This window comes from Tachypleus tridentatus, chromosome 11 (genome assembly GCF_004210375.1).
Source record: "Tachypleus tridentatus isolate NWPU-2018 chromosome 11, ASM421037v1, whole genome shotgun sequence".
Lineage (NCBI taxonomy): Eukaryota > Metazoa > Arthropoda > Merostomata > Xiphosura > Limulidae > Tachypleus > Tachypleus tridentatus.
In genome coordinates, this window is record NC_134835.1 from 64,380,046 (window position 1) to 64,404,760 (window position 24,715).

The 24,715-nt window shown below is 34.4% G+C and overlaps 1 protein-coding gene across 2 annotated transcripts in view; it reads left to right on the plus strand.

The window, feature by feature from the left end:
- LOC143232325 (inactive ubiquitin carboxyl-terminal hydrolase MINDY-4B-like) overlaps window positions 1-24,715 on the plus strand; it is a 56,238-nt gene that overhangs the window by 14,550 nt on the left and 16,973 nt on the right. The window contains exons 2-5 of one of the 2 annotated variants that reach the window (XM_076467598.1): window positions 14,124-14,283; window positions 14,639-14,730; window positions 18,130-18,249; window positions 19,372-19,469. In XM_076467598.1, coding sequence (XP_076323713.1) covers window positions 14,193-14,283; window positions 14,639-14,730; window positions 18,130-18,249; window positions 19,372-19,469 — 401 coding nt within the window. In that variant the 5' untranslated portion in view covers window positions 14,124-14,192. Of the gene's footprint in view, window positions 1-13,740; window positions 14,284-14,638; window positions 14,731-18,129; window positions 18,250-19,371; window positions 19,470-24,715 lie in introns of those variants that run through there. The other variant, XM_076467599.1, reaches the window with a different exon arrangement.

The window sequence follows — 24,715 nt, forward strand, 5'->3', positions numbered from 1 at the left end:
CCGCGCGAAATTCAAACCAAACATTATACTGAATTTTTATGTACCTTTTTTATTATTTAAGTGAAATCTGGCGTTATGCTTAATAATTAATGCATGCCGTGAAAATAACTATTGACTGTTGGATTCAATCTAATGAGATCTGATAGTCTAACCCTAGTTCACGTTACTATTAACAATAGTTGAACTTGGCTTGAATAATGTATGATTTGACCTTTATTTACGAAAAAAAATGTTTGAATTAATTTAGCAATGGTTCGAAAATGAATATTTGATATTTATTGATTTATCTACATTTAGAAATTATAATGCTGCAATCTATAGCTCAATTCCTCACGATGTACAGAGTATAAATAGCCCATTGTGTGGTTTTGTGTTGAAACGATCAAACTTAAACAGCCTAAATTACAATATATTAGTGTAACATTAGTTCAAACTAATTTTCAAGACACACAAACACATGTATATAGCGGTTTCAATCATAAGAAGTAATAAAATGTAAATTAAAACGCATATAAATAAATTATAACATCATTTGTTTTAGTTGCTACATAAAAATAAAAATAAAACAATTATCAGCCTACAAATGTGAGTTTGATTTTTGGTCCTCCATGTTGTTAGGTGCAACGAGTATATGAACAGCTCTTGGGCTTACTCGTTGGGTTCGAATTTGCATTCATTACAAAGACATGTAATTGTATTTTAGCTCGTACTTTCGCGAGCAGAGCATACAAGCAACCAACTCGAGGAAGTTCATGTGTGGAATAAAGAACTTACACAGAGACAACTGAATACAAAATCAAACAACTTTTTTATTTGTAACCGGTGAACAGTTGCTGTATATCGAAACTCTCAATGTTTGTTGTTTTTTTTCTATAAAACTATCTCTAAGTCATTCAGTTCTTCATGTTGGAAATCTAGATGCCCGTCAATAAACCTTTTTATTGCATTCAATAACACAGATACAATATTAGTTAAGTTATCAATTAAGTTTATACAAGAAATTTTCTCGGTTATAATCTGTATAACGTTGTCAGTTATTCTTCTAAGTTATATTTAAGTAATTTTACTTCAAGCTTTTCAAATCAGTTAACGTTCTTCACTTTTCTCTTGGAGCAACTTGATCAGTGCAGAGAAATCAATGAAGTCGGAAAGGTGTCATTTAGAGTCAGAAACATAGAAGTATATACATAATTGTTAGTGTTTTTCCGACTTTTAAAGAAATTTATTAGAGCTGTTTTCAAAAGTAGCTCTTTTAACTCGACTGGTACAAGTGGGATCTTCTAGCAACAAGTGAACTAATCAATCAGAATGTAACCAAAATCTACTTTGTTATTGGTCCTTACAGAACTTATTTTTGTCCACATCATCCAAGACAATTAACTTAGGGTGTACAGAGACAAACCTTGTAACTCTTCACTTGGTATATCTTACCCTTGTCTTTCTCCGCCTCTGTTAACTGCTTTTTGTGTGTGTGACATTGGTTCATTTCGTTGTACTATTGAAGTTCCTCACCATGCCATCTCTGCAAGCTATCTTTCTCTTTGCTTGCTCACGCTTACTTCCATAACACTTCCTTGTATTATTCAGGAGTATTTTTATATTTTTTTACTTAGTCTATTTAAGAGTATGTGTGCTTGTTCTTACTGAGTATATTATTCAGAAGTAGGTGTGTTTGTTCTTATTAAGTGTACTATTCAGAAGTATGTGTGTTTGTTCTTACTAAGTGTACTATTCAGAAGTACATTTATTTTACGTTGTGTGAAAATTGTTAAAAATCCGTTATTTTTCAAATTCTGCGAAAGCCTGCGATTTGTTTAAACTTGTGTTGCTTAAAGGATTTTCATATTTAATATTTTAAACACAGGATAACCGTTTCTGAAGAATAGGAATGGCCAGAAGCAGATATTAACTATAACATGTTCAAACCGTATTGTACGACACTACATTAAGTATGACAAGAAACACACAGTAACTCAACTTAGAGGAATTAGTATGAAGCTCAATCTACCATGCGATCCATAACTTGTCACTTAGATACCTGTTTCGAGATACTTCAGCCCTCACCAGTAACCCTGGACAAGGGCAAACAGAAAAGATACAAGAATAGTCCACAGTGGTGGACCGAATTACATGCATGGACTCTTTAGTTATCTTTTGCCTATCATTGTGGATCTGTATTATGAAACGTGTAAATATTTAATATTTGTAGATGTCATGAGTTGACATATAGCAAAATTATAGTGTTAAAAATACAGAGTTCTAAATTCTCAGAAAAAATTGAAAGAGGAAAATATAACAAAGTTTAACTTATAGTTATACTGTGATAGAACGTGACTGCTTGCACAATAATGTAACACACAACAATGCACCTAGACTGTACTCTAGACTGAATAGAGGAAATGTCAAGAGTCACAACATAGAAGTTATGAAATATATTACCAGAGCAATAATTCTAATGTGGTAACAATGAACATAAATACTTTTCGAGAAATGAATTCCATACTTGAGTAAAATATTTTTGGTGACATGAATTGTTGTTGTTATTATTTTCGAGACTGCATAGAAATATATTATAATCATTTAGACAGATTAAGGACATCAGTTTTCCCAAGCATTAATAAGAACGGCTTAAAAATTGTAAGTATGTTAAATTGTTTATAGCAAAAAAAAAGTCATTAAAGTTATGAGAATTGAAATAATCGATATAAACAACACTAGTAGGCACAAAAAACACTAATAAAAATACGTAAGTGCAAACGTGCCTATTATCTAAAGATACAATAGTGTTGTAGACACGTCCTCCAAATGAAATTTACTTCCCAGCTTTTGTAATCTCTCGGTAACAAAGGTAAGTTTATAAAACACGAATATAGCCATTGATGTAAATATGCTTAAAAAAAACAACATTTATTTGGAGAAATGAAAGAAGTGGTGTTACCTTGACAATTAGTCTACGTCACAGTTATGGTGAACGTTAGAACGTAGAAAAATCTACACATTGTTACTGCGAGTTGTTATACTGTTTCTCTTTCGTGGCTTCAGAATATATATGATTTCCAGTGTAAAGTGGTCGGATAAATTTATAGACGGTTCAACACGGACGCGTTATAGAATCATTTTTGCGTTTTTAAATAAAAAAAATACCTAAATGTCAACTTTTCTGTCTAATTTGAAACTTTGTCATTTATCATAAACGTCGAATAAATCCATCCGTTGGTCTTATTGCATAAGACAAAAATTCATTCTATCTTTGTCGTGACATTTAGTTGAAACGAAGGGAAAACATAACGGTATCAGTCCACAAGCAATTTGACAAATGGTTATCTCAGAAAGTAATTCAGACGAGTACAAAGCTTCATAAATTAAAAACTGTTAAATTAAATTGTATCAACCGTTACCTCTTTTTTTTTTTTTTTCTTTCTTTCTTTTTTTGTTCACTGAGGCAAAGTGTTTTAGTTTCATCTTCTGTGCCATAAACTTTCAGATACAGTCTGGTAATGTAATTTAAAAATATCGTGAGGTACGTCAAAATGCTATTAAATGTTACTCTGGCACGCGCTGACTACACGTTTTCCCGTTATGTAAATCAAGCGTTATCGATAAACTCGTGCTGCGAGTGTTCATAAGTAAAACCAGTAATGCCTGTTATCTTCAGTATTGTCTTTTCATGATTATAAAGCAATATGTTTTCTTTAGCTTCTATCAGTACTCTATTCGTTTATAAATATACTGGCCAAATGTTAGCGTGCCGGACTGTGAATCAGATAGTCCATGGCTCGCGTCCCGTTGCCGCAAAACTGCACTTTGCGCTCTGAGGCTATGGGTACTTCATAAGATTAACTGTAAAGTTCGATTTATCTCTGTGTTTTCCCACGTTAGTAGCTGTATTCTATCAGAAACTTCCACACATCACCAGGCAGTATTATGGCAAAAACGTACGGAATCAGTAATTGAAACAAGTAGCAAACCTAGAGACAAAATGGGAACACTGTTTTTCAAGTGGAAGTAATATCACATATCTAACTGTATATATATTTATAGGTTGATACATGGATTTTTGGAATTACAGTCAAATGTAATTTTCCAGACTGTACTAACTATTTGTGGGCCCGGCATGGGCAAGCGTGTTAAAGCGTTCGACTCGTAATCCGACGAGTGCGGGTTCGAATCCCGGTCGCACCAAACATGCTCGCCCTCCCACCTGTAGGGGCGTAATAATGTGACAGTCAATCCCACTATTCGTTGGTAAAAGAGTAGCCCAAGAGTTGGCGGTAGGTGGTGATGACTAGCTGCCTTCCCTCTAGTCTTACACTGCTAAATTAGGGACGGCTAGCACAGATAGCCCTCGAGTAGCTTTGCGCGAAATTCAAAAAAAAAAAAAACTAAATATTTGCCCTCTGATTGTTTTTGTAGTGAAAGAGTTGATATGTCGCGTGCGAAAAGTGGACAAACGTTACATACACGCCATTTAATTAATCCATAGTTTCGTTTTCAGTTTACTTATTCGTTATAAGCATTATTTTATTACAAGTTGCAACTTTTACATTAAGAAAGAATGTTTTTTGAAACAGACACGACGTCTTGCCTGTTTTTAAAATATTCTTCCTTACTGTAACTTGTAATAAAATAATGAATATTTGAGTTTCAATACATTACTATATTTGAATGTATAAGAAAGTGATCAAAACTTTTATCAAAATTTGCCAAAGAGCTGATAGTTTATTATAAAGTTTCACAAACCTAAAGGTCATTCTAATAATAGCTGTAAGTCTAACAGATTATCAAAATAATTTTAATGCTGACAGATTAAGACAATAATTTTAATGCTGACAGATTAATAATTTCCCGGATGACAGGTTAAGACTACAAATGTGAGGGATTAAGAAAATTAATGGAAAGTTTACGCGTTAAAACATGAAATGTAAGGTTAACAGATTGAGATATTAAGTCTAAGGCTGACAGATTATAACTATAAATGTAAGACTGATAGACGAAGACATTAATTTTAAAGCTGAAAGATTAAGACAATAATTGCAAAGGTGGCAGGTTAAGACCATGTTTGTAACGTTGACAAGTAAAGATGGTGATTGTAAACCTGAGTTAACTTTATGAACACTTTATGAAATGTAATAATCTGCAATCACATACTATTTTATTATTTCGTCTCTATCATCATGACTAAATAGAATTAGGGTCAGATATTTTTTCATCCTAAATGATAATAGAGTTAGGAAATTTAACTGTTTCTGACCTAATTAACTGACCTAATATTTGTAATGTATGAATGAGGGGGTAATAAGATAAAAATAATCAGCCGTTATTAAAACAAATCAACTATTTTATTAACATAACCAACTGTTCTTTAAGGGGACAATGTTGTATAGAATCATATAAGTCAGGTCTTCCCAAAGTCTAGATGTAAACTTTCATTTCGTCCTAGCTAACACTTTCTACATTTAAATTAAACGTTTTAATTAGATGTTTTAATAAATAGCTAAAAGTCGTGGCTTACAGACATTGTAGATGTGCACATGTCTCTCTGTATATGTTAGGATGACTAGTCATTTTTAAATAAAAGACCAGATTTTAATACAGCTAACGCAATACAGACATTCATATTTTTGGTAAGTGACACACCTCACAAGAATACGTGAGACTGAAGATTTTTTATTTTATTGTCAGTGACTGAAGTCTATTGAAAGTACGATGGGTTAAAATTAGTCACATATATAGAACTAAGTCTGTCAGAAATTCATCAGAAGATTTTTTCTTTTAAATATTGTTTCTGGTTTTATAAAAAGACTTTAAAAGGTATTCCTGATGTCAAAACGGAAAAATAATTAAAGGCGAAGCAGTCTTTCGTTTCCAATGATTACTATAAATAGAAAATAGCTTTCTTTTTTTGCGTGATATTATACCAAACGAAAACATAATTAAGTGTGTTCGTGTGTGGCATTAGGAGTTCGGTCTCCATTATAAACTGGCTTAGTCTTTTCCTGAATCAAAGTTATTTCCTTGAAGACAGTTAAATTTATATTATAGTTTAACTTATTTCCAAGTGGGGACATCTGACGGTAAACAATATACTGTTAATTTACTTTAGTTCTCTTTCTGTTGGTGTTATTTTTTTATCTGAATGAATGACATTTCTAACATTAAGAAAATGAAATTTACCGAAAGAAGACCCCTAATATTTCGAATTATCCTCTGTTCGAATTAAACGCTTTACTCTAACTCACGTACTAGTTATTATAAAACGCTTTAACCTCAAGAAAGCTTAAGCTATAATGATGGATAAATACAGGGGTTAATTGCATTTTATAAGAAGGATTTGCATATGTTAATACAGTGGCGTATTGCCACACATGCGAGGAATGGTGCCACGGGCGATATGTTTCAGTCTTTATAATTTGGTTCACAGATTACCAATCATTCAACTATGCAATGCGCATAAGATAGACTTATGGCCTAAGAGCTATGCCAAGACACTGTCCCAGGAAATATTTTCGTACACACTTATATATCATACAGAATATCTAATTGTTAAACATTAACACGAAACAACTCTCTTATCTGCAAAGTAGGCTACAGTTACAGAAGATAAACCTAAGGTCGAATAAATTTAATGCAATAAAGTTTGGTATGTCACTTACTTAAAGGCCCGGCATGGCCAAGCGTGTTAAGGCGTTCGATTCGTAATCCGAGGGTCACTGGTTCGAATCCTCGATGCACCAAACATGCTCGCCCTTTCAGCCGTGGGGGCGTTATAATGTGACGGTCAGTCCCACTATTCGTTGGTAAAAGAGTAGCCCAAGAATTGGCGGTGGGTGGTGATAACTAGCTGCCTTCCCTCTAGTTTTACACTCCTAAACTAGGGGCGGCTAGCACAGATAGCCCTCGAATAGCTTTGTGCGAAATTCAAAAACAAACAAAACAAACACTTACTAAAAACATAAACAAGGATCTAAAATTGAAGACAGCTCACAAGCCAAGTTCCTACAGTTTTCCGGTTCTAGCTCGTGAATAGTAATTGTTTTATTGTAAAAATATAGGTGGTTAAAAAACCTGGAATTACAATAATTCAATTTGGCCATAAACCTGACAAATCCCATGATTTAACTCTAATGAACTTTTTGTACCTTAAATGTGATCTTGGAAGTTGAAGCCCACATACAGTTCAGTGTTTGTGGACAGTCCATCAGAATATGTGGCTTAACATTGACTTCGTTACACTTCACACAGACTCACTACAATGAAAATTGTGGGGTCAAGCAGCTATACGTAATGGTGGTTATTAGATGGAAAAAGTGTTTCAGATGGTGGCAAAGAACCTAAAGCATTATTCTGATAAAATGTGTTGAAGAGCAAATAGTTTTTTTCTATAAGGTTAAGTCAGTTTTGCTACCCGCTAGTACAGCGGCATGTCTACGGATTTATAACGCTAAAATCAGGGGTTCGATTCCCCTTGGTGAGCTCAGCAGATAGCCCAATGTGGCTTTGCTATAAGAAAACACACACACTTGAGTCAGTTTTAGTGGTAAAATATTCTTTACTCTACTGTTCTCTATACAAGATTGAAGCTTTGAGAACAGATGATGAATCTATTTTAAACAAGGCGATATCTCAACTGAATTAATTTGGGTAAATAACTCGAATATTCATTTCAGTGTGGAGAATAAGTTTCGTTTGTCTTGACTTTATGCGCAAGTCTAGCAGTGAACTACTTGAATTTTGGCCATTGCAAGAATGTATCCCCAAAATTTAGCATTATACGCTCTGAAACTTACCGCTGAACTACTAGGGAGTGTGAAACAAGTATGTTGCTGTTTTATTTGAAAAGTCTTGGAAATAAATACAATAATTTTTATTAAGACATATAAAATGATAAATGTTATTGCTTTATACAAGTTATTATTAACATTTACTCAACTACTAGCAAAAGTACTCGACTCTGCTCAAGTTATTAAATTGATAGTGTTTGTATTCTGAACACATTTTAGCAACAAAATAGAATCTATATACTTTTGTTGCTAAGCAAAATGACATAAAAGGTATTGTTGGAACGCATAGTTATTAAAACATATTGGCTTTTCTTTATATTAGAAGTTGTTATACAAAGAACCACTTTTTTGTGTGTGGTTTTTCGCTGGCTTGCATCATTAAAAAGCGAATTAAGAAGCGCACGCGCGAATTCAAGTGGATAAGATAAGTAATACCCAGGTGCATACCCTCAGAGTCTACTCAGTATGATTGCAAAATTTCAGGTTTCTAGATTCTTTCCTCTTGGAGTTATATTGGACACATTTTCTCTATGTGGTTTTTAATATAAAAAAAAGAGCATGCGTGCGTGCATGTAGATAAATGTTAATACTCGGATGCACATCCTCTGGATCCACTTAATATGAATTATTTTATTTTTTATATTTACTTAAAAATTATTTAAACCGTAATTCCAGAAGATAAAAAGCAACCCATAATTCTAACTTCAATTAAGCTGCATTGAATAACACAATATTTTACAAAAAGCACTTATGAAGAATAATATTACACGTTACACAATCTGAAATCATAGTTTTAAAAGAAACTCTCCTTACTCTTGGGGAAGAAGAAAGTAAAGCTAATAATCTTACGTTTAGCAGTTCTGTGTTTCTTTAGAATAAAATATTGAAGCTGAGAATATGAGTTTTGATCCATGCCAAACCTTTTACATAAACACCCCAACTACTTAAATGAGTGGCTTATATTAAACATTTTTACTAGCAAATCTCTGCAGCTCAGGCTCACAGGTTTAAAAAAATCACACAACAAGGTGTTTAAAATTTCACAGGACTGCATAGTTGAGGTTGTGATTGCTTGTTTTGGAATTTCGCACAAAGCTACTCGAAGGCTATCTGTGCTAGCCGTCCCTAATTTAGCAGTGTAAGACTAGAGGGAAGGCAGCTAGTCATCACCACCCACCGCCAACTCTTGGGCTACTCTTTTACCAACGAATAGTGGGATTGACCGTCACATTATAACGCCCCCATGCGACGGGGATGCGAACCCACGACCCTCAGATTACGAGCCGTACGCCTTAACACGCTTTGCCATGCTGGGCCTATTGAAGTTGTGAAGCACTTTCTGAGATTTTTAATTATGCTTCCACTGGTTATATTCTATTTAACTACTTGTTCTATTTAGTGGTAAATTAAAGCACGTCTCCAGCATTATTAAGGAAATAGTTTAGGAAATTAGAAAACTTTGTTTTATTTTACATAACAATTAACTTTTGCGTGAATTCCAACGACACAATAGTAAAAAGATATCTTTAACGAAGTAATTAATTTTAATGAAAGAATCTCGTGTATATCTGTGTACATTCAATGTTACCCAGTAAGGAATAAAACAGCAACAAAAACATTTGCTTTTTATAAAGGATTTGTTGTGTTTCCATTAAAACAAATTTTGTTCCACCCGTTTTTATGAAAAATGAGGCTATAAACAAAAAGTAGATATTAAGTAGTCCACCCATTTAGTCTGTATTTACATACAATGCTAGAAGGATAGTAAAAACAAATACGATACTTTTGCATGTTGAGAGTAATTATCTTTCACTAAATAATACGTCTAACTAATACTTAGTCTTAGTAACAGCCTTAATAAGTTACTTTATTAACTCGTACTTTATTCAGGCTATGTTTATAAAAAATCGAAAACATCTCAGGAATAATTTAAAATTACGTTACTACTAAATAAGAGAGAATCTACTGTAATAAAGATAGCGCAAACGTAGCCAGTTCGACCATAGCACAGATAAGCGTTTTTGAACTGATTTTGCTATAACTCATTTTCATCATAAAACTGTAGATATTGTTATACACAGATGTGAAGAGCAGCAAATACATTAATCCTAGTGATAAAACTGCTGAAACAGCTTCTGTCGGCAAAACCTTTTCCTTTATGAAAAGCATAAAAGTTCATAGCGTTTGAATCTTGTTTGTATTAATATGTCTACATAAGACATAAACAGAGTTGACAAATAATGCTAGAAGAGTTGTTACCGGAATGTTCCTCAACCATTACCGCGAGAAATCTAAGAACTTTTATTTGTTTTTTTGTTTTATTTCGCGCAAATCTACACAAGGACAATCTGCGTAAGTCGTCTATAATTTAGCATGGTATGAATAGAGGAAAAACAGCTATTCACCACCATCCACCGGCAATGCTTGGGCTACTCTTTTACCAACGAATAGTGGGATAGACCATAATATTATAACATCCCCACGGGTGAAAGGACAAGCATGTTTGGTGTGACGGAGATTAGAACTCGCGACTTTCAGGTTACGATTCGAGCGCCCTGACCATCTGGCCATGCTGGGCCTTAGAAAACCTGAAGAGGCATTAGTAAAATCTGAGGAAGCTACATCCAAAAGCATTGTTGGAGAACCGCTCCTGTAAATGTAAGAAATGTTTCTGTTTGAATTTAGGTTTAGACATTATGTATATTTCATTGTTTGTAATTAGTTGCTTGGAATTAAGCGCAAAGCTACACAGTAGATTATCTGTGCTCTGCCCACCACAGGTATTAAAACCCAGACTCTAGCGCTGTAACTCCGCAGACATGCTGCTGTGCCAATGGAGGGCATGTACATTTGAAACGAAATTCTGTATCGTTTCGTCGCTGTGAGCTACGATAGTTTAACAATACACTGTTGTTGTAATTACATTATACCTGTATTTATATGAATGGCCAACGTTTAGAATAAAAATGTTTATGTATTTGCTTATTTTTTTTATTCGATGGTTCTATGATACATTCATGACAATAGTTCAGAGCAATTTTTTTTCATTTCCTTCCAAGTGAAACATCTATCTGTATTGAACTTGTAAAATACCAGTAACACAATAGTTATGCTCTGTGAAAAACAAATAAATGAAATTTACGTTATAATGCTAAAATAAGCCAGTTTTGGGTTATATTTCGAAGAGGACTGTCGAATTTTATTTCTACCCTTCACTATTAAAATAACACAACACAAAATCAAAAGTTTATTTACTTTTAGTTTTCAGTCAGATAAAACTTCTCTGCTTTTTCTGACACTTCGTGTGTATTGCAATAATGTTTCTTTGTGTTCTTAAATTAATCCATGTTCTTCACCGTCCTCAGTTGTATATTTTAATACAATAGAAAAACCTACATTAGCGTCACGATTCTTGCAACTATAGTTTATTGTAGTTCCGGGTAATCAAGCCTGGTAGCATTATCTACTTTTATTACCTACTTAATACATCCATTAGTGCCATATATGATGATTAATCTCCTAGTATGTCTGAAAAAATGATTACATTTAACATTCTAATAACGTACGACTATGATATTAAGAGTACCAAACGGTTTTAACATATTAACACGAAAAGCGTTAAAACATATACTGAATATCATACTAACTTACCAAATACTTTTAACATATTAACATGTCAAGCACGTAAATATACAATAGATTAAATATCGTACTAGTCTGCCAAAGAGTTTTATAGTGCTAGTACGTCAAACATTGAAACATGCACTGATTATCGTATCAACGTATTAACATGCCCAGCAATAAAACATTAATTTCTCACTGTGTCAGACAAAATAATTACATTTCGCATTCTATTAACGTATTAAGCACTAAAATATACAGTGTATACTAAACTAACATACTAAATACTTTTAACTTGTTAGAATTGCAAGCATTAAAACACACTAACCTACCAAACAGTTTTAACATGTTAGCATGTAACGCATTAAACATATATTGAGTATTGTGTTAACCTGCGAAGAACTTTTAACATGCTAACATGTAATGCGTTGAGTATACACTAAGTATTATACTAATTTGACAGTTTTTACATATTAACATGTCAAGCACTGAAATATATACCGAGTATTGTACTGGCCTGTCAAATAGTTTAATAGTGTTACCATGTCAAGCACCGAAACATACACTGATTATCGTACCAACCCGTAAAAGAGTTTTAACATGATAACATATCAACCAATAGAACCTTCAGTAAGTAGTGTGATAATTCTGTCAAACAATTTGAACATGTTGTTACCATATCAAGCACTAAGAAACACTCTGGATATTGATAGCGTTCCATACAATTTTAATATGTTAATATGCCAAGCATGTTATATATACCGAGTAGCATATTAATCTGTTAATCAGTTTGAATATGATAATAAGACAAAACTTTCAAACAACTCAACAGACTTTAAATATTATACTATCATGTTTTAGCATTTTTACTTTTAACCTTACATGGAGTCATCATTATCAAATGATGAACCATGCATGAGTATAGAACTGTTTCATCTAAGATTTTTAAAATCGTTTTTAATGTCACACTTTATTCTACACACCTTCAAACAGTTCATAAAAACGTATCTATGTGTAAACATATCCGAATCATTTTTCGTAAATTGCTTTATTTTATGAATGCTCAAAATATTTTTGGGCAATTTCTAAGGAATACAATGATAAACATGAAAACTAAGCCTATTAAATTTGAACACACTATATATGTGTTTACACGACTTTGTCACATTTCTTCTTGTGTGTTTAATACGGACTACCGGAAATGTTATACTGAAATACGTAAGTTTGGTTTGTTTTGAATTTCGCGCAAAGCTACTCGAGGATTATTTGCGGTAGCCGTCCCTAATTTAGCAGTGTAAGACTAGAGGGAAGACAGCTAGTCATAATCACCCACCGCCAGCTCTTGGGCTACTATTTTACCAACAAATAGTAGAATTGGTCGTAACATTATAACGCTCTCACGGCTGAAAGGGCGAGCACGTTTGGTGTGACGAGAATTCGAACCCGCAATCCTCAGATTATGAGTCGAGTGCTTTAATCACCTGGCCATGCCGGTCCAATGCATAAGCCAAACCACAAAACAAATATATAACTTTGAAATAAACATAAGGAAGCATAGAAAATTCTGAAAAATAAACAACATAAATTGTAGTTTAATATACCTATATGCTGGTTGCAAATGTAGATAAGCCATAGCAAACTGTGAGCGTTAGAGAAAAGAAAATTTAGACAACTTTACAGTAAAAGACAGTGAACGTGTAAGAAAAGTGAGATAACTTTACAGCAAAAGACAATAAAGGTACATGAAAAGTGAGATAACTATACAGTAAAGACAATAAAGGTACATGAAAAGTGAGATAACTATACAGTAAAGACAATAAAGGTACATGAAAAGTGAGATAACTATACAGTAAAGGAGTAAAAGGCAATGAAAATACAAGAAAAGTTGGACAACTTTAGAGTAAAAAAGAACGAACATGTAAGAAACGTTTGAAAACTGTACATACAAGAAAAGTCAGACAGCCTTACAGTAAAAGACACCTTGTGTTTTGATAACTCCTAGAACCCTTACAGTAAAAGACGCCTTGTGTTTTGATAACTCCTAGAAACCGGGAAATTACGAGTGAAAACCAGTAACGCTGACTTCATTTTATTACTTGTACGATAAAAGTAGTCTTTCTTTAGAGTCTGGTCACAACGGTTTGTTTGTTTTTTGTAATAACGACACACGAATGAAAATACACGAGAGTTTTGAGTCGATTGAGCGTTACTATCTTTTAATTTTTTATGCTTAATCTAGAACCCATGAAATGACAGCTTGCGCACATATGATGAGAAGAAATATTACATATGATCTATCGTCTACACAATAGTAAACATGATATAAATAAACCTAGGTACTCTAAAGATCTTTATTCATTAACAGTAGAACAAAATGTTCGGTATTGATTCAACTTTCGTATACATATCTTAAAACATACTGATTTTTTTTCTACCTGTTATTCGAGATACATTTAGTTGTTTTTCTTCCGTGTGAGTGTGTAAACCTGCACATTGGATTCATTAAAGTTTCAACAGTCTGTTTCTTTTCTCCTGCTGGGGTAAACAGAAAAGCGGCCACTCACAGCTCTGGAATAGTGTGATGTACAAGTAGTCGCTGTCGTGACAAACGATATACAAACATCCAGCTTTCTTTGGTCACTTTAAACTGCCTGCTTTTAATAGAGAAGCTCCGTGTTTTTTTCTGTCATAAATTTACCGAGGTATTCTTTTTATCGACAGCTGGGTTGGAACAAATTTGTGTTGAAGTTATTTTGAAAGAGAAAACATTGCAGTGAAATTCAGCTTAAAATGGCAAGACAAGAAGACCTCCATCTTGTTCCACTGCCTAAGGAAACAACGGGTAGAAAGTTGTATACCAGTTCTACAGTTCTGAAAAAAGGTAGGAGTAGACAGATAGATACATTCGTACACAGTTATTTGATAAAATCTCAAATAGAAGTTGCAATTACGGATGTAAAATGTTTATTTTCTTTTACTTGTATCTTCAATAACTATGTAAAAGTTTTCTCTTACTTGTATCTTCAATAACTACGTAAAAGTATTCAAGTATTACGAATAACTGCAAAAAAAAATAATGTTTTTACGTTATTGTGTTATTTGAATCTAAGAAAGGTGTTTTCATTTATAAAGTAACGAAGTAAATCTTAGGTAATAACAACTAATAAAACTGTGTGCAGCAACATTTATGTCTTTTAGATGTATGGACGATGTTAGAACCAAATAATTTGTTTCAGGTAGTATTCTTTACCCTCGATGCCAAGGTTCTCAAAGCTCGAGTTTTCAGCTTCCACCAGGTGGTGTTCCAGTGACGAAAGACATAGCAATGGTTCGTATTACAGTCATAGATTATACCTAATTGATTACGAGTTCTTGCTGTGTTGTTATTGTATCGGTTTTGAATAAAAGCAAGTCAAGTTAAATAATTTCGCTTGTTTAAAAACGTATTATGCATACGTGTTTACACAAAACTTTGCTATTCATTTATTTAGCAAAAATAAAAGTATATCATATCAGCACGTTATTTTGTTTTACTATATCATAAGAACTAATGCTTCTGAGTTAATGCGATAATGTGTTTTACATTAGCTTCCATCGTTACTGGAGAACGTAATAAATCAACACATACTTTCACGTCTGTGGGCGTTGTCCGAAATGCATGGGAACACATTGTTATAAAAATCACTTAATCAACATAATTCATCAACTGAAATTTAACAAGTATTCATATTGCATGTTATAAATCATTCGGAATGTTCGTAAACCGATGAAAGTGAAAATTACGTAGATTCAAATGTAGATATTTCCATTCTGATGTTATAGCTTTGGATCAAAAACTAATGTTATGTGTTTCACTACAGGAAGCTGTAACTGTCGCGCTTTCGTTAAAACTGAGCGAATTTCGCATTCAAGGAAATGATTTGAACCTAAGTCGTCTCGTATTCCACATTGAATTCCTTATTTTGTCTCATCAAGCAGGCGTTTTAAGAATAATGTTTAATAACAATATTTCGATGACACTATATCCGCCTTATAAAAAAATGTGACTAATTATAATCATGTTTCGCCAACGCATAAAAACTTAATATAATTATCGTTGTTCTACAAATCAGTTAAATCAAGCATCACTAACTGTAAAAGGCTTATTTTCTATGTCGCTCCTTCAAGAACTATTTCTCGATCCTTTTGTTTTGTCGTTTGGCAAAGCGTCATCTGATTGTTCTTAGGCCAACTATGGTGTTTATGTTGAATGCTCAATATTCATGTTGATTTGATAAAAAGGTTTTCTTTATTCTTTATTTTTGATAAAAAAAATAATTTAATTCAAAAATTTTATAAAATTGCGTTGTAGCCACAAGCAAAAAAAAACAAGTATTATTTCAGCTAAGTCTTACGTTAAATTTATGCATTAAATTAGACAACAAATAGGCCTACTATTACTAAGGTTATAGAGTCACTATTTAAAAACTTTTAAGTGATGTATAAATGTTAATTAACACATATATTATCTTTTTTGGCCTTAAAACATAAAGAAAAGTAAACGTTTATTAGTACCAAATATCGTTTATCCTTTGTACAATAACAAAAATATGAAAATCTGTGTTCGTGTTTAAAAGGTTTTAAGTAGTGAATAAATGTTACTTAATATATATTATTTTCATATTTTAACACATATATGATCTACTTGGCCTTTAAACATAAAGAAAAATAAAAGATTCGAAAATATTTATCGGAATGTTCGCACAGTGTTTTCTACTTCCTGACCTAGATGTCAGGGAAAAAATAAAAGCGCTATATAGGTTTTTCAGATTGCACACGCACTTTTGTTCTCAATATTGGTGAAATAAGTGTAGAGTAGGTGCATGTTGGAGGTGCAGTTTGTTTGTTTTTTTTAATTTCGCCCAAAGCTACTCGAGGGCTATCTGTGCTAGCCGTCCCTAATTTAGTAGTGTAAGACAAGAGGGAAAGCAGCTAGTCATCACCACCCACCATCAACTCTTGGGCGACTCTTTTACCAATGAATAGTGGGATTGACCGTCACATTATAACGCCCCAACGGCTGAAAGGGCGAGCATGTTTGGCGCGACGGGGATGCGAACCCGCGACCCTCAGATTATGAGTCGAACTCCTTAACACGCTCGACCATGCCGGGCTAAAAACGAAAACATCCCATGCAGGGAATCGAACGCGGGCCTCCTGGGTGAATGGCAGGTATCCTAGCCACTAGACCACATGGGATGTGGAGGTACATACAAATTTGTTTTAGTTTAATCCAAGAATTTTCATTAGTTATTCAACAGTAATTTTCGTCATTTTTGACGGGCTTTTATACTAATCATGTTGGAAATACAAACCACAGTCTTTTTTTTTTCTTGTTTTTAAAATTTTCCGTATATTAAAATAGAGAACAATGGTTTTTGCAAAACCTTAATTCAGGTGTTCGGCTTAATGGAAGTGTAAGGAAAAAAATGTGTGTCTTTCTTCTAGCAAAGGCAGATTACGAGTCGCGGGTTCGAATCTCCGTTGCACTAAACATGCTCGCCCTCTCAGCCGTGGGCGCGTTATAATATAACAGTCAATCCCACTATTCGTTGGTAAAAGAGTAGCCCAAGAGTTGGCGGTGGGTGATGATGACTAGCTGCCTTCCCTCTAGTTTTACACTGCTAAATTAGGGACGGCCAGCGCAGATAGCCCTCGAGTATCTTTGCGCGAAATTAAAAAAAAATATTCTTGCAAAACTACATCGGGCTATCTGCTGAACCCACCTAGGTGAAGGGGTTTTAGAATTTTTTCTCATAGCAAAGCCACATCGCGCTATCTGTTAAGCCCTCCGAGAGGAATCGAACCCCTGATTTTCGCGTTGTAAATCCGTAGACTTACCGCTGTACTAGCGGGGGGGCCGAGGTGAAGGAAAAAAATTTATTTCAATAAATAGTTTCATTAAGACAAACTAATTACTCTGAGCCCTTATTTTTGTTGTACACCATTTTGAGAGGCTAAGAGAAAATAATATAGTTTTCTTTAACGAACTCACGTATTTCTTGAATGGAAGTTAGAGTTTTATTTGAATTTTAATAATATTATTTGTGCTGAACAATTTTTTTTAAATGCATTTGTGTATTTGAGGCTTCCTATTTTCAGTTTTTTCACAGTTATTTTTAGATATAGAAACTGATTTTAGTTATTAATATTGACCTTAATTCAAGATAATTTTTTTTTTCGTTTTTACAAAAAGGTCAGCTAACTTGTTCAGTTACTCAGGATAATCAGAATGAATGTCACAACTTACCTAATTCATGATTACTTATGATAATAACAATGCGTACTTGAAACGTAGAATACCACAGGGTTTGAAGATGCACTCTAGTGAAATAATGAACACCCCACAAATGGTTGTTTTTAGAAACTTGATACCTAAAATAGGTGATCGAAATTAATTTTATGTTTGTATTTTGTGATATGTTAATAAAAAAACCCACATAAAACCACGCCAGAGATCTATGCTTGCTCCCTAACATAAGCAATCAGGTCACTTGATTTCGAGAAAAGAACCCTCGCCTGTCATATCCTTGTTACAGGCCTGTCATGTCACCATCTGAAGTGGCCTAGTGTTAAAATTTCATTTGGAAACCACTGATTTATGGTCAACTAACGTGTAGTTCTGCAAATATAATTCATAATTATATAAAATAAATTATGAATATTGTTATTCTGTGTTTTTATACAGTCGTTACGAACACTGCTCTTCGGTGGTTGTATTTATTTGGGAAACCAGGAATGGATGAAATCAACCTTCACCTTTCGTGAACCAGGCTCTGTGTTCGGATACGGACTAGTGGCTGTCAAAGTAAGAATACATTTACAGAGTACAGAGAGTTGAGTACGTTATATTAAAACGGCAGAGCAGCATTTCTCAGAACTACGTATTGACACTGTTTCGCCTTATGTAGGAAATGAGATGCCTCAGAAACCTGACAAGTTTGGTAAGAGAATATGATATCCCTTTCCAATACAAATTATTCAAACATTTACATTGTCAAACTGAATTCAGATTGGGAATTTTCGAGACGGAAATATTCCTTGTATTCAATGACAATGGAAAACAAAATAATGTAAATCAACTTGGGAACCAAGACCATCAAGAAAGAGACCTGCAACAAGTCGTACCAGGAAGTGATAAGTAATGTACGACGTGTTATAATAGATAAGAATCTATGAGTACAAAGATCATTTGCAAAAACAACCTAGCTAACCCAGGCATCAGTGTATAACATAACCAAGAATGGTTTCTGTATACAAAAGCGACACAAGTCAAATATTCATAAATTGTTTATGCGATATATGCGGTAAGTTGTGGCATACCTCAAGCAATAGGACAATTAAACGGGAATTACATGCAATTCCATACAAAGATGCATCAGTCAAGTCGCTAGATGCTGCACTATGGATTTCTGTGCGATCACCATTGACCTCCTAGACTAGAAGGCTTGCGAAAAATTAACAAAGAGCAAGAGTGTAACTTTGACATGAAAGCTTTATGACGGAGCCTTTTGCAATTGAAACTACGCTGCAGGACTATTGTCAGTATGCATGACCGCCATACTGAGAATGACTAGAAGTAGACACATGGAATGTAACGGCGTGGTAAGGCTCCGAAATCGTTTTCATGTAACGCACTCAACCTCTGTATATTTAAACAAATCTAGAATAGTTCTGACAATCTGATAATACTTCTAATCAGTTTAGGGATGATTTTGTTTGAAACTACAGTTCTCGGACATCCGTGTATGATATTGTTATCCAAGTGAGCTGGCTAGTGTGTTTAATATTATCAATGTTTCTTACGTTCCAACTTTGTATTTATTTTGTAGAAAAGTAAAAATATACATGCTTATATCTAAAAAATACTAATACAAATAAGTAAATACTAGTTATACTTTATAAAATTATGCTTTGTTTAATCCCTTAGAACAACTCCAAAGCTGTTATTATGTGTGTCCAAGCCTACATTTTAAAAAACTTGCTGTTTAATAACAAAGATGTCAGCCAGGAGTCGTCCCGTGACAGGTGAGTCAAAATCTATGATTATCATTTTATTTCAATATAATAATTTAGGTGGTGTTAGAATCTTTTTTTTTTTCAATTTTTCATTTGGCAGTGTTCAGAAAAATAAAATGAAAAAGAAAAAACGTGAAATGACCTCTGCCTCTCTAGGTCACAGGTCATATTCTATTTATCTACCTTGAATGGTTTTGCAGAAAAGCCTTAATTACTTTGATCGATAAAATTGCAGTTAAAGACACTCTTAATTAAGAACTTTCTCATAGGGTGTGCTGCGGCACACCAGTGTGTCACAAGTGAGCTGAGCGTGTAATGCAAAGAACAACAACCATTCACTTTTCAGTAAGTTCCCTGATAACTAACAGCAGAAATTTAGAATTTATGACATTAAGATTCGAGGCTCAATGGCCACCAGTGTAGCTTTGTGATTAAAAAAAACCACAAACAACGTTTACCATTATTTTGAATAAATAAACAATTATAATAAAATACATCAGAAGATCAGTTTCAATGAGATGACCAAATGTAATCACGAGTCATTTTACTTAACCCTGATTGCTTTCATACGTTTGTGTGTGTGGTTTTATTCTCACTTTATTATGAGCGCCTCCATGTATGCCTTGGAGAAAAAGGTATGAGAAAAATTATTTCAGTCCAAGATACTTTTTCGTGTATTGAAATATGAAATAACAAAATATATTGATCCTGTATTTCCTTGTTTTTCAAAATAAATCGATATCCTAAACAGTAGAAACAGATAAAGTAATATCCAAGTTTCCATATAATTTCAGTCTTTACCAAATAAGAGCCCGGCATGGCCAGGCGTGCGACTCGTAATCTGACGGTCGCGGATTCGCATCCCCGTCGCGCCAAACATGCTCGCCCTCTCAGCCGTGGGGATGTTATAATGTGACGATCAATCCCACTATTCGTTGGTAAAAGAGTAGCCCAAGAGTTGGCGGTGGGTGGTGATGACTAGCTGCCTTCCCTCTAGTCTTACACTGCTAAATTAGGGACGGCTAGCGCAGATAACCCTCGAGTAGCTTTGCGCAAAATTAAAAAAACAAACAAAACAAACTTTACCAAATACCTCTCTAAACTTGAAATTCTATGTACAATAGGATATCTCTTTTCATATTTCTTATATTGTCTGTTCCTTCCGTTTGACCCGGCATGCCTAGGTGATCGGGGAAGGGGGGGTCGTCTCGCAATCTGAGTGTCGCGGATTCGAATGTACGCCATACCAAACATGCTCTCCTTATCAGCCGTAGATCCTTGTAATGTGACGATGAATCCCACAATTCGTTGATAAAAAGAGTATCCCAAGAATTGGCGTTGGGTTGTGATGACTATCTGCCTTCCCTCGAGTCTTACGTTGCTAAATTATGAACGGCTAGCACAGATATAACTTGTGTAGCTTTGCACAAAATTCAAACAGTCCTTCATTTCTCGATTTCCACTTTGCTGTCACCTCTCCTTATCATATGTCTAGCCATCTCAATTTTCGTTCCTTTAATGTTTTTAGCGTATTAATAATTTAGGCCATTTTCTTATAGTTCTATATTTGGTCTTGTCTTTTATTACGACGCCCAACACTGATCTCCCATTGTTTTATACCTTGCTTTCTGTCTTCTTAGCAGTAACCCATACTTGTAATCTGTATAACATTGTTGGAATGTACGCAAAAAGGATATTTTCAGCTTGAGAAAGTTGCCCAGGTATTTTTTCCTTTGTTTAAAACACAGTTATAATGTATTTAGTTATTTTAGTTACGTCCTATGACGTAATCAGTGTGAACTATTCAGTGATAGATTTACACTACACATTCCTCTCTCTTCAACAAATGGTCCGGCATGGCCAGGTGGGTTAAGGCGTTCGACTCGTAATCTGAGGATCGCGGGTTCGAATCCCCGTTGCTCGCCTTTTCAGTCGTGGTGGCGTTATAATGTGACGGTCAATCCCACAATTCGTTGGTAAAAAAGTAGTCCAAGAGGTGGAGGTGGGTGGTGATGACTAGCTGCCTTCCCGCTAGTCTTACACCGCAAAATTAGGGACGGCTAGCGCAGATAGCCCTCGTGTAGCTTTGCGCGAAATTTAATCAAAAACAAAAACAAACAAACCCTTAAAAACACACCCACAAAAAATAAGAATATGTCAATAGTGTGTTTTCCACCATCGTAACATTTTTATTTGAAATTAATTTTTACCTATCTTCTTTTTTGTTTATCTTAGAGGCAATAGTAAAAAGCAAGTGAATCAGGCGTGGACTAGTGGCTAAAATGCTCCGGCTGTAACTCCTAGGTTCAAAGTTCGCAGTTGCCACAAAATGACCCTTCGCGTTTTGGGCTCAGAATAAGAGTAAATATTAAATTCCACCATTCTGTCAGACAATAATAACCACTAGAACTGGCGGTGAGTGGCCCGACTGGTTAAATTCCATCTGGTCTATCAGTTTAGAATTAGGTACGTCTATGTGCAGCTGAGATTTGTGCACAATATTTTTGTGAAAATCCTAAACAAACAAAAGAGTTCTAAAACCATTCGAAGTTTAGTGGTAGTTCTTATAAGTTTCTTATGTGTTCTAATACTCCTTTTTACCACAAGAAATGTGTGATAAACTTTAGAAAGAGTGCAACAAATTAACACACAGTCATGTAAACAGAAAATATGCACTTGTTAAATAAATATTTAAAGAACGGATGAACTACAAAACCGCACAGTCGGGTGTAAAGTTACGTGTAAAACTCAGACGAAAGCAGCGTTGCACATCGTACGCTGTAATTGAATTACATAAAGACAAAATGTTAATGTACCATGACTGTTACGTGTGAACACATCAGGTGATAAGATATCTTGTGTCATAATCAAGAATTGTCTTTTATTGTCTATGTAAAACTTCTCGTATGTGACTTGAAGGACGAATGGAGAACCAAATTACATATGTAGACGTTGGAAAGCTTTGGTGAATATACAATGTATTTCTGTTTCAGGGGTCGTTAAATATGTATATTGAATGAGCGCTAAACCACGTTTTGCAGTTTATGAGATTGCATTATGTTTCACACAGTTTAAACAAGTGTATATTGAAAAATGCTTAATAAACTAGATTTTCGGCAACTGCTTATGAAACTATCTTACTCAAAATACTAAAGGTCCCTCAACAATATTCGATATTTTTAACCTGAACAACACCTCATGAGACGTTGGGCTTACGGGCAAGGTCAGATACTTTAAGATTCACGCATAGCCATCTTTAATTTATAACTGCTGACCAGAAAGAGAGAATAAGGTATTAGCAGTACCTGTCACCTGGCCTGGCATGGCCAAGCGCGTAAGGCGTGCGACTCGTAATCTGAGGGTCGCGGGTTCGCGCCCGCGTCGCGCCAAAACATGCTCGCCCTCCCAGCTGTGGGGGCGTATAATGTTACGGTCAATCCCACTATTCGTTGGTAAAAGAGTAGCCCAAGAGTTGGCGGTGGGTGGTGATGACTAGCTGCCTTCCCTCTAGTCTTACACTGCCAAATTAGGGACGGCTAGCACAGATAGTCCTCGAGTAGCTTTGTGCGAAATTCCAAAACAAACAAACAAAACCTGTCACCTATGGAACTACTCTTAACCAGCTAGCAAGATTAACTGAGACGGTTATAACAATCTCACGCTCAGGGTTTAAAGTATTTTCAACTGTATATCGCCACCACCACTTAGATGTCCATTTATTTGTTGTTGACAATGCTATTACCTTTAGTCAAGCTTATAATTTTTAATCTTAGTTTATTTGTGCTTGTATTGGAGCTAATATTTTAAATTGGGAATTGAGAAGTCTCAGAGTCTTGCACTGTTAAAAATAAGTATTTCACCCAGATAAACAGACTAAAAATAGTGTTACTAGAACGTATTAAACATATTATTTAGTTTCAAAAGCTAACAGTAGGTAATGTGAAATCCGCACTATAAATTTATAAGTTCTTTCGTAACCGTGAAAATAAATTTTGGGACATATGAATTCAACGTTTATTCTCACTGTACAGACTTTGTATTACATTCCTTATTCGTAGTCTAAAGTTCGCAGTTAAAAGTCATGAATTTTATCCAGAAGCAACGAAACATTTTCAACTTCCAAGCGTAAGACAAATTTCAGTTAACAAACTCTCAAAGTTAGTGAGAACAGAGCAGTTTTGAAAAATGCGTATCTTGATTTTTTTAAAAACGTTATACAAATGAAAGAATAAGCAAAAAGTTTTGCAAAGAGTTTGTATGTCATTGGATCCAGTGTGAAGTTTTAAAACAATAACCGATACTTTATTATATTCTAGAACAATCTTAAATATTTCCAGTAAAGAGATGATAAACTAAGTTTAAATTAACCATTTTGGTAATATCTCTGTATTTACATGTGTTTTTCCTCCTAAGATGGCCCGGCATGGCCAAGTGGGTTAAGGCGTTCAACTTGAAATCTGAGGTCGCGGGTTTGAATCCCTGTCGTACCAAACATCCTCGCCCTTTCAGCCGTGAGGGCGTTATAATATGACGGTCACTCCCACTATTCGTTGGTAAAAGAGTAGCCCAAGAGTTGTCGGTAGATAGTGATGACTAGCAGTCATCCCTGTAGTCTTACACTGCAAAATTAGGGACGGCTAGCGCAGATAGCCCGTGTGTAGTTTTGCGTGAAATTCAAAAACAAACAAACCTCCTAAGATATTTCCAATTAGGAAAATTGCTGATGGTTAGGTATTTACAAGATTTCAAATAATATCCAGTGAGGAGAATGTTAAACTTAAGATATAGTAATTAACTTTTTGTTCTCGGCTGGTACTTTGCTTTTTTATTTCCCCAAGCGCGTTTTCCAACAATGAAAATATTGATTTGAAACTAAATTAACCCTTTCGGACAAACTGTGGCCATAGAAACGTTATTCGAATTATGATAAATTTCCAATAGTGAAGAAAGCTTCACTCAGTGCAAGCAATTAACCAAATAGCTCAGTTACAATGAAGAAAAAAATTACAGCCTTAAAAAAAGAAAGAAATTATGCATTGAAATGTTTTTCAGTTGTAAAAGTTCATCCACACGCTTGTTGAAAATTGCGGAAATAGTAGTTTCTTTTGACGGAGGCTCGAATAAAGAAACCATTTGGTTTAATGACACATCAACTTAGAAATCTGTATTTATACCGCTTTAAAAAGTAGAAGAATTTCAAGCACACAAAAACATAAAACAATCACATTTCGTGAAATAGTAGGGTATTATTGGAT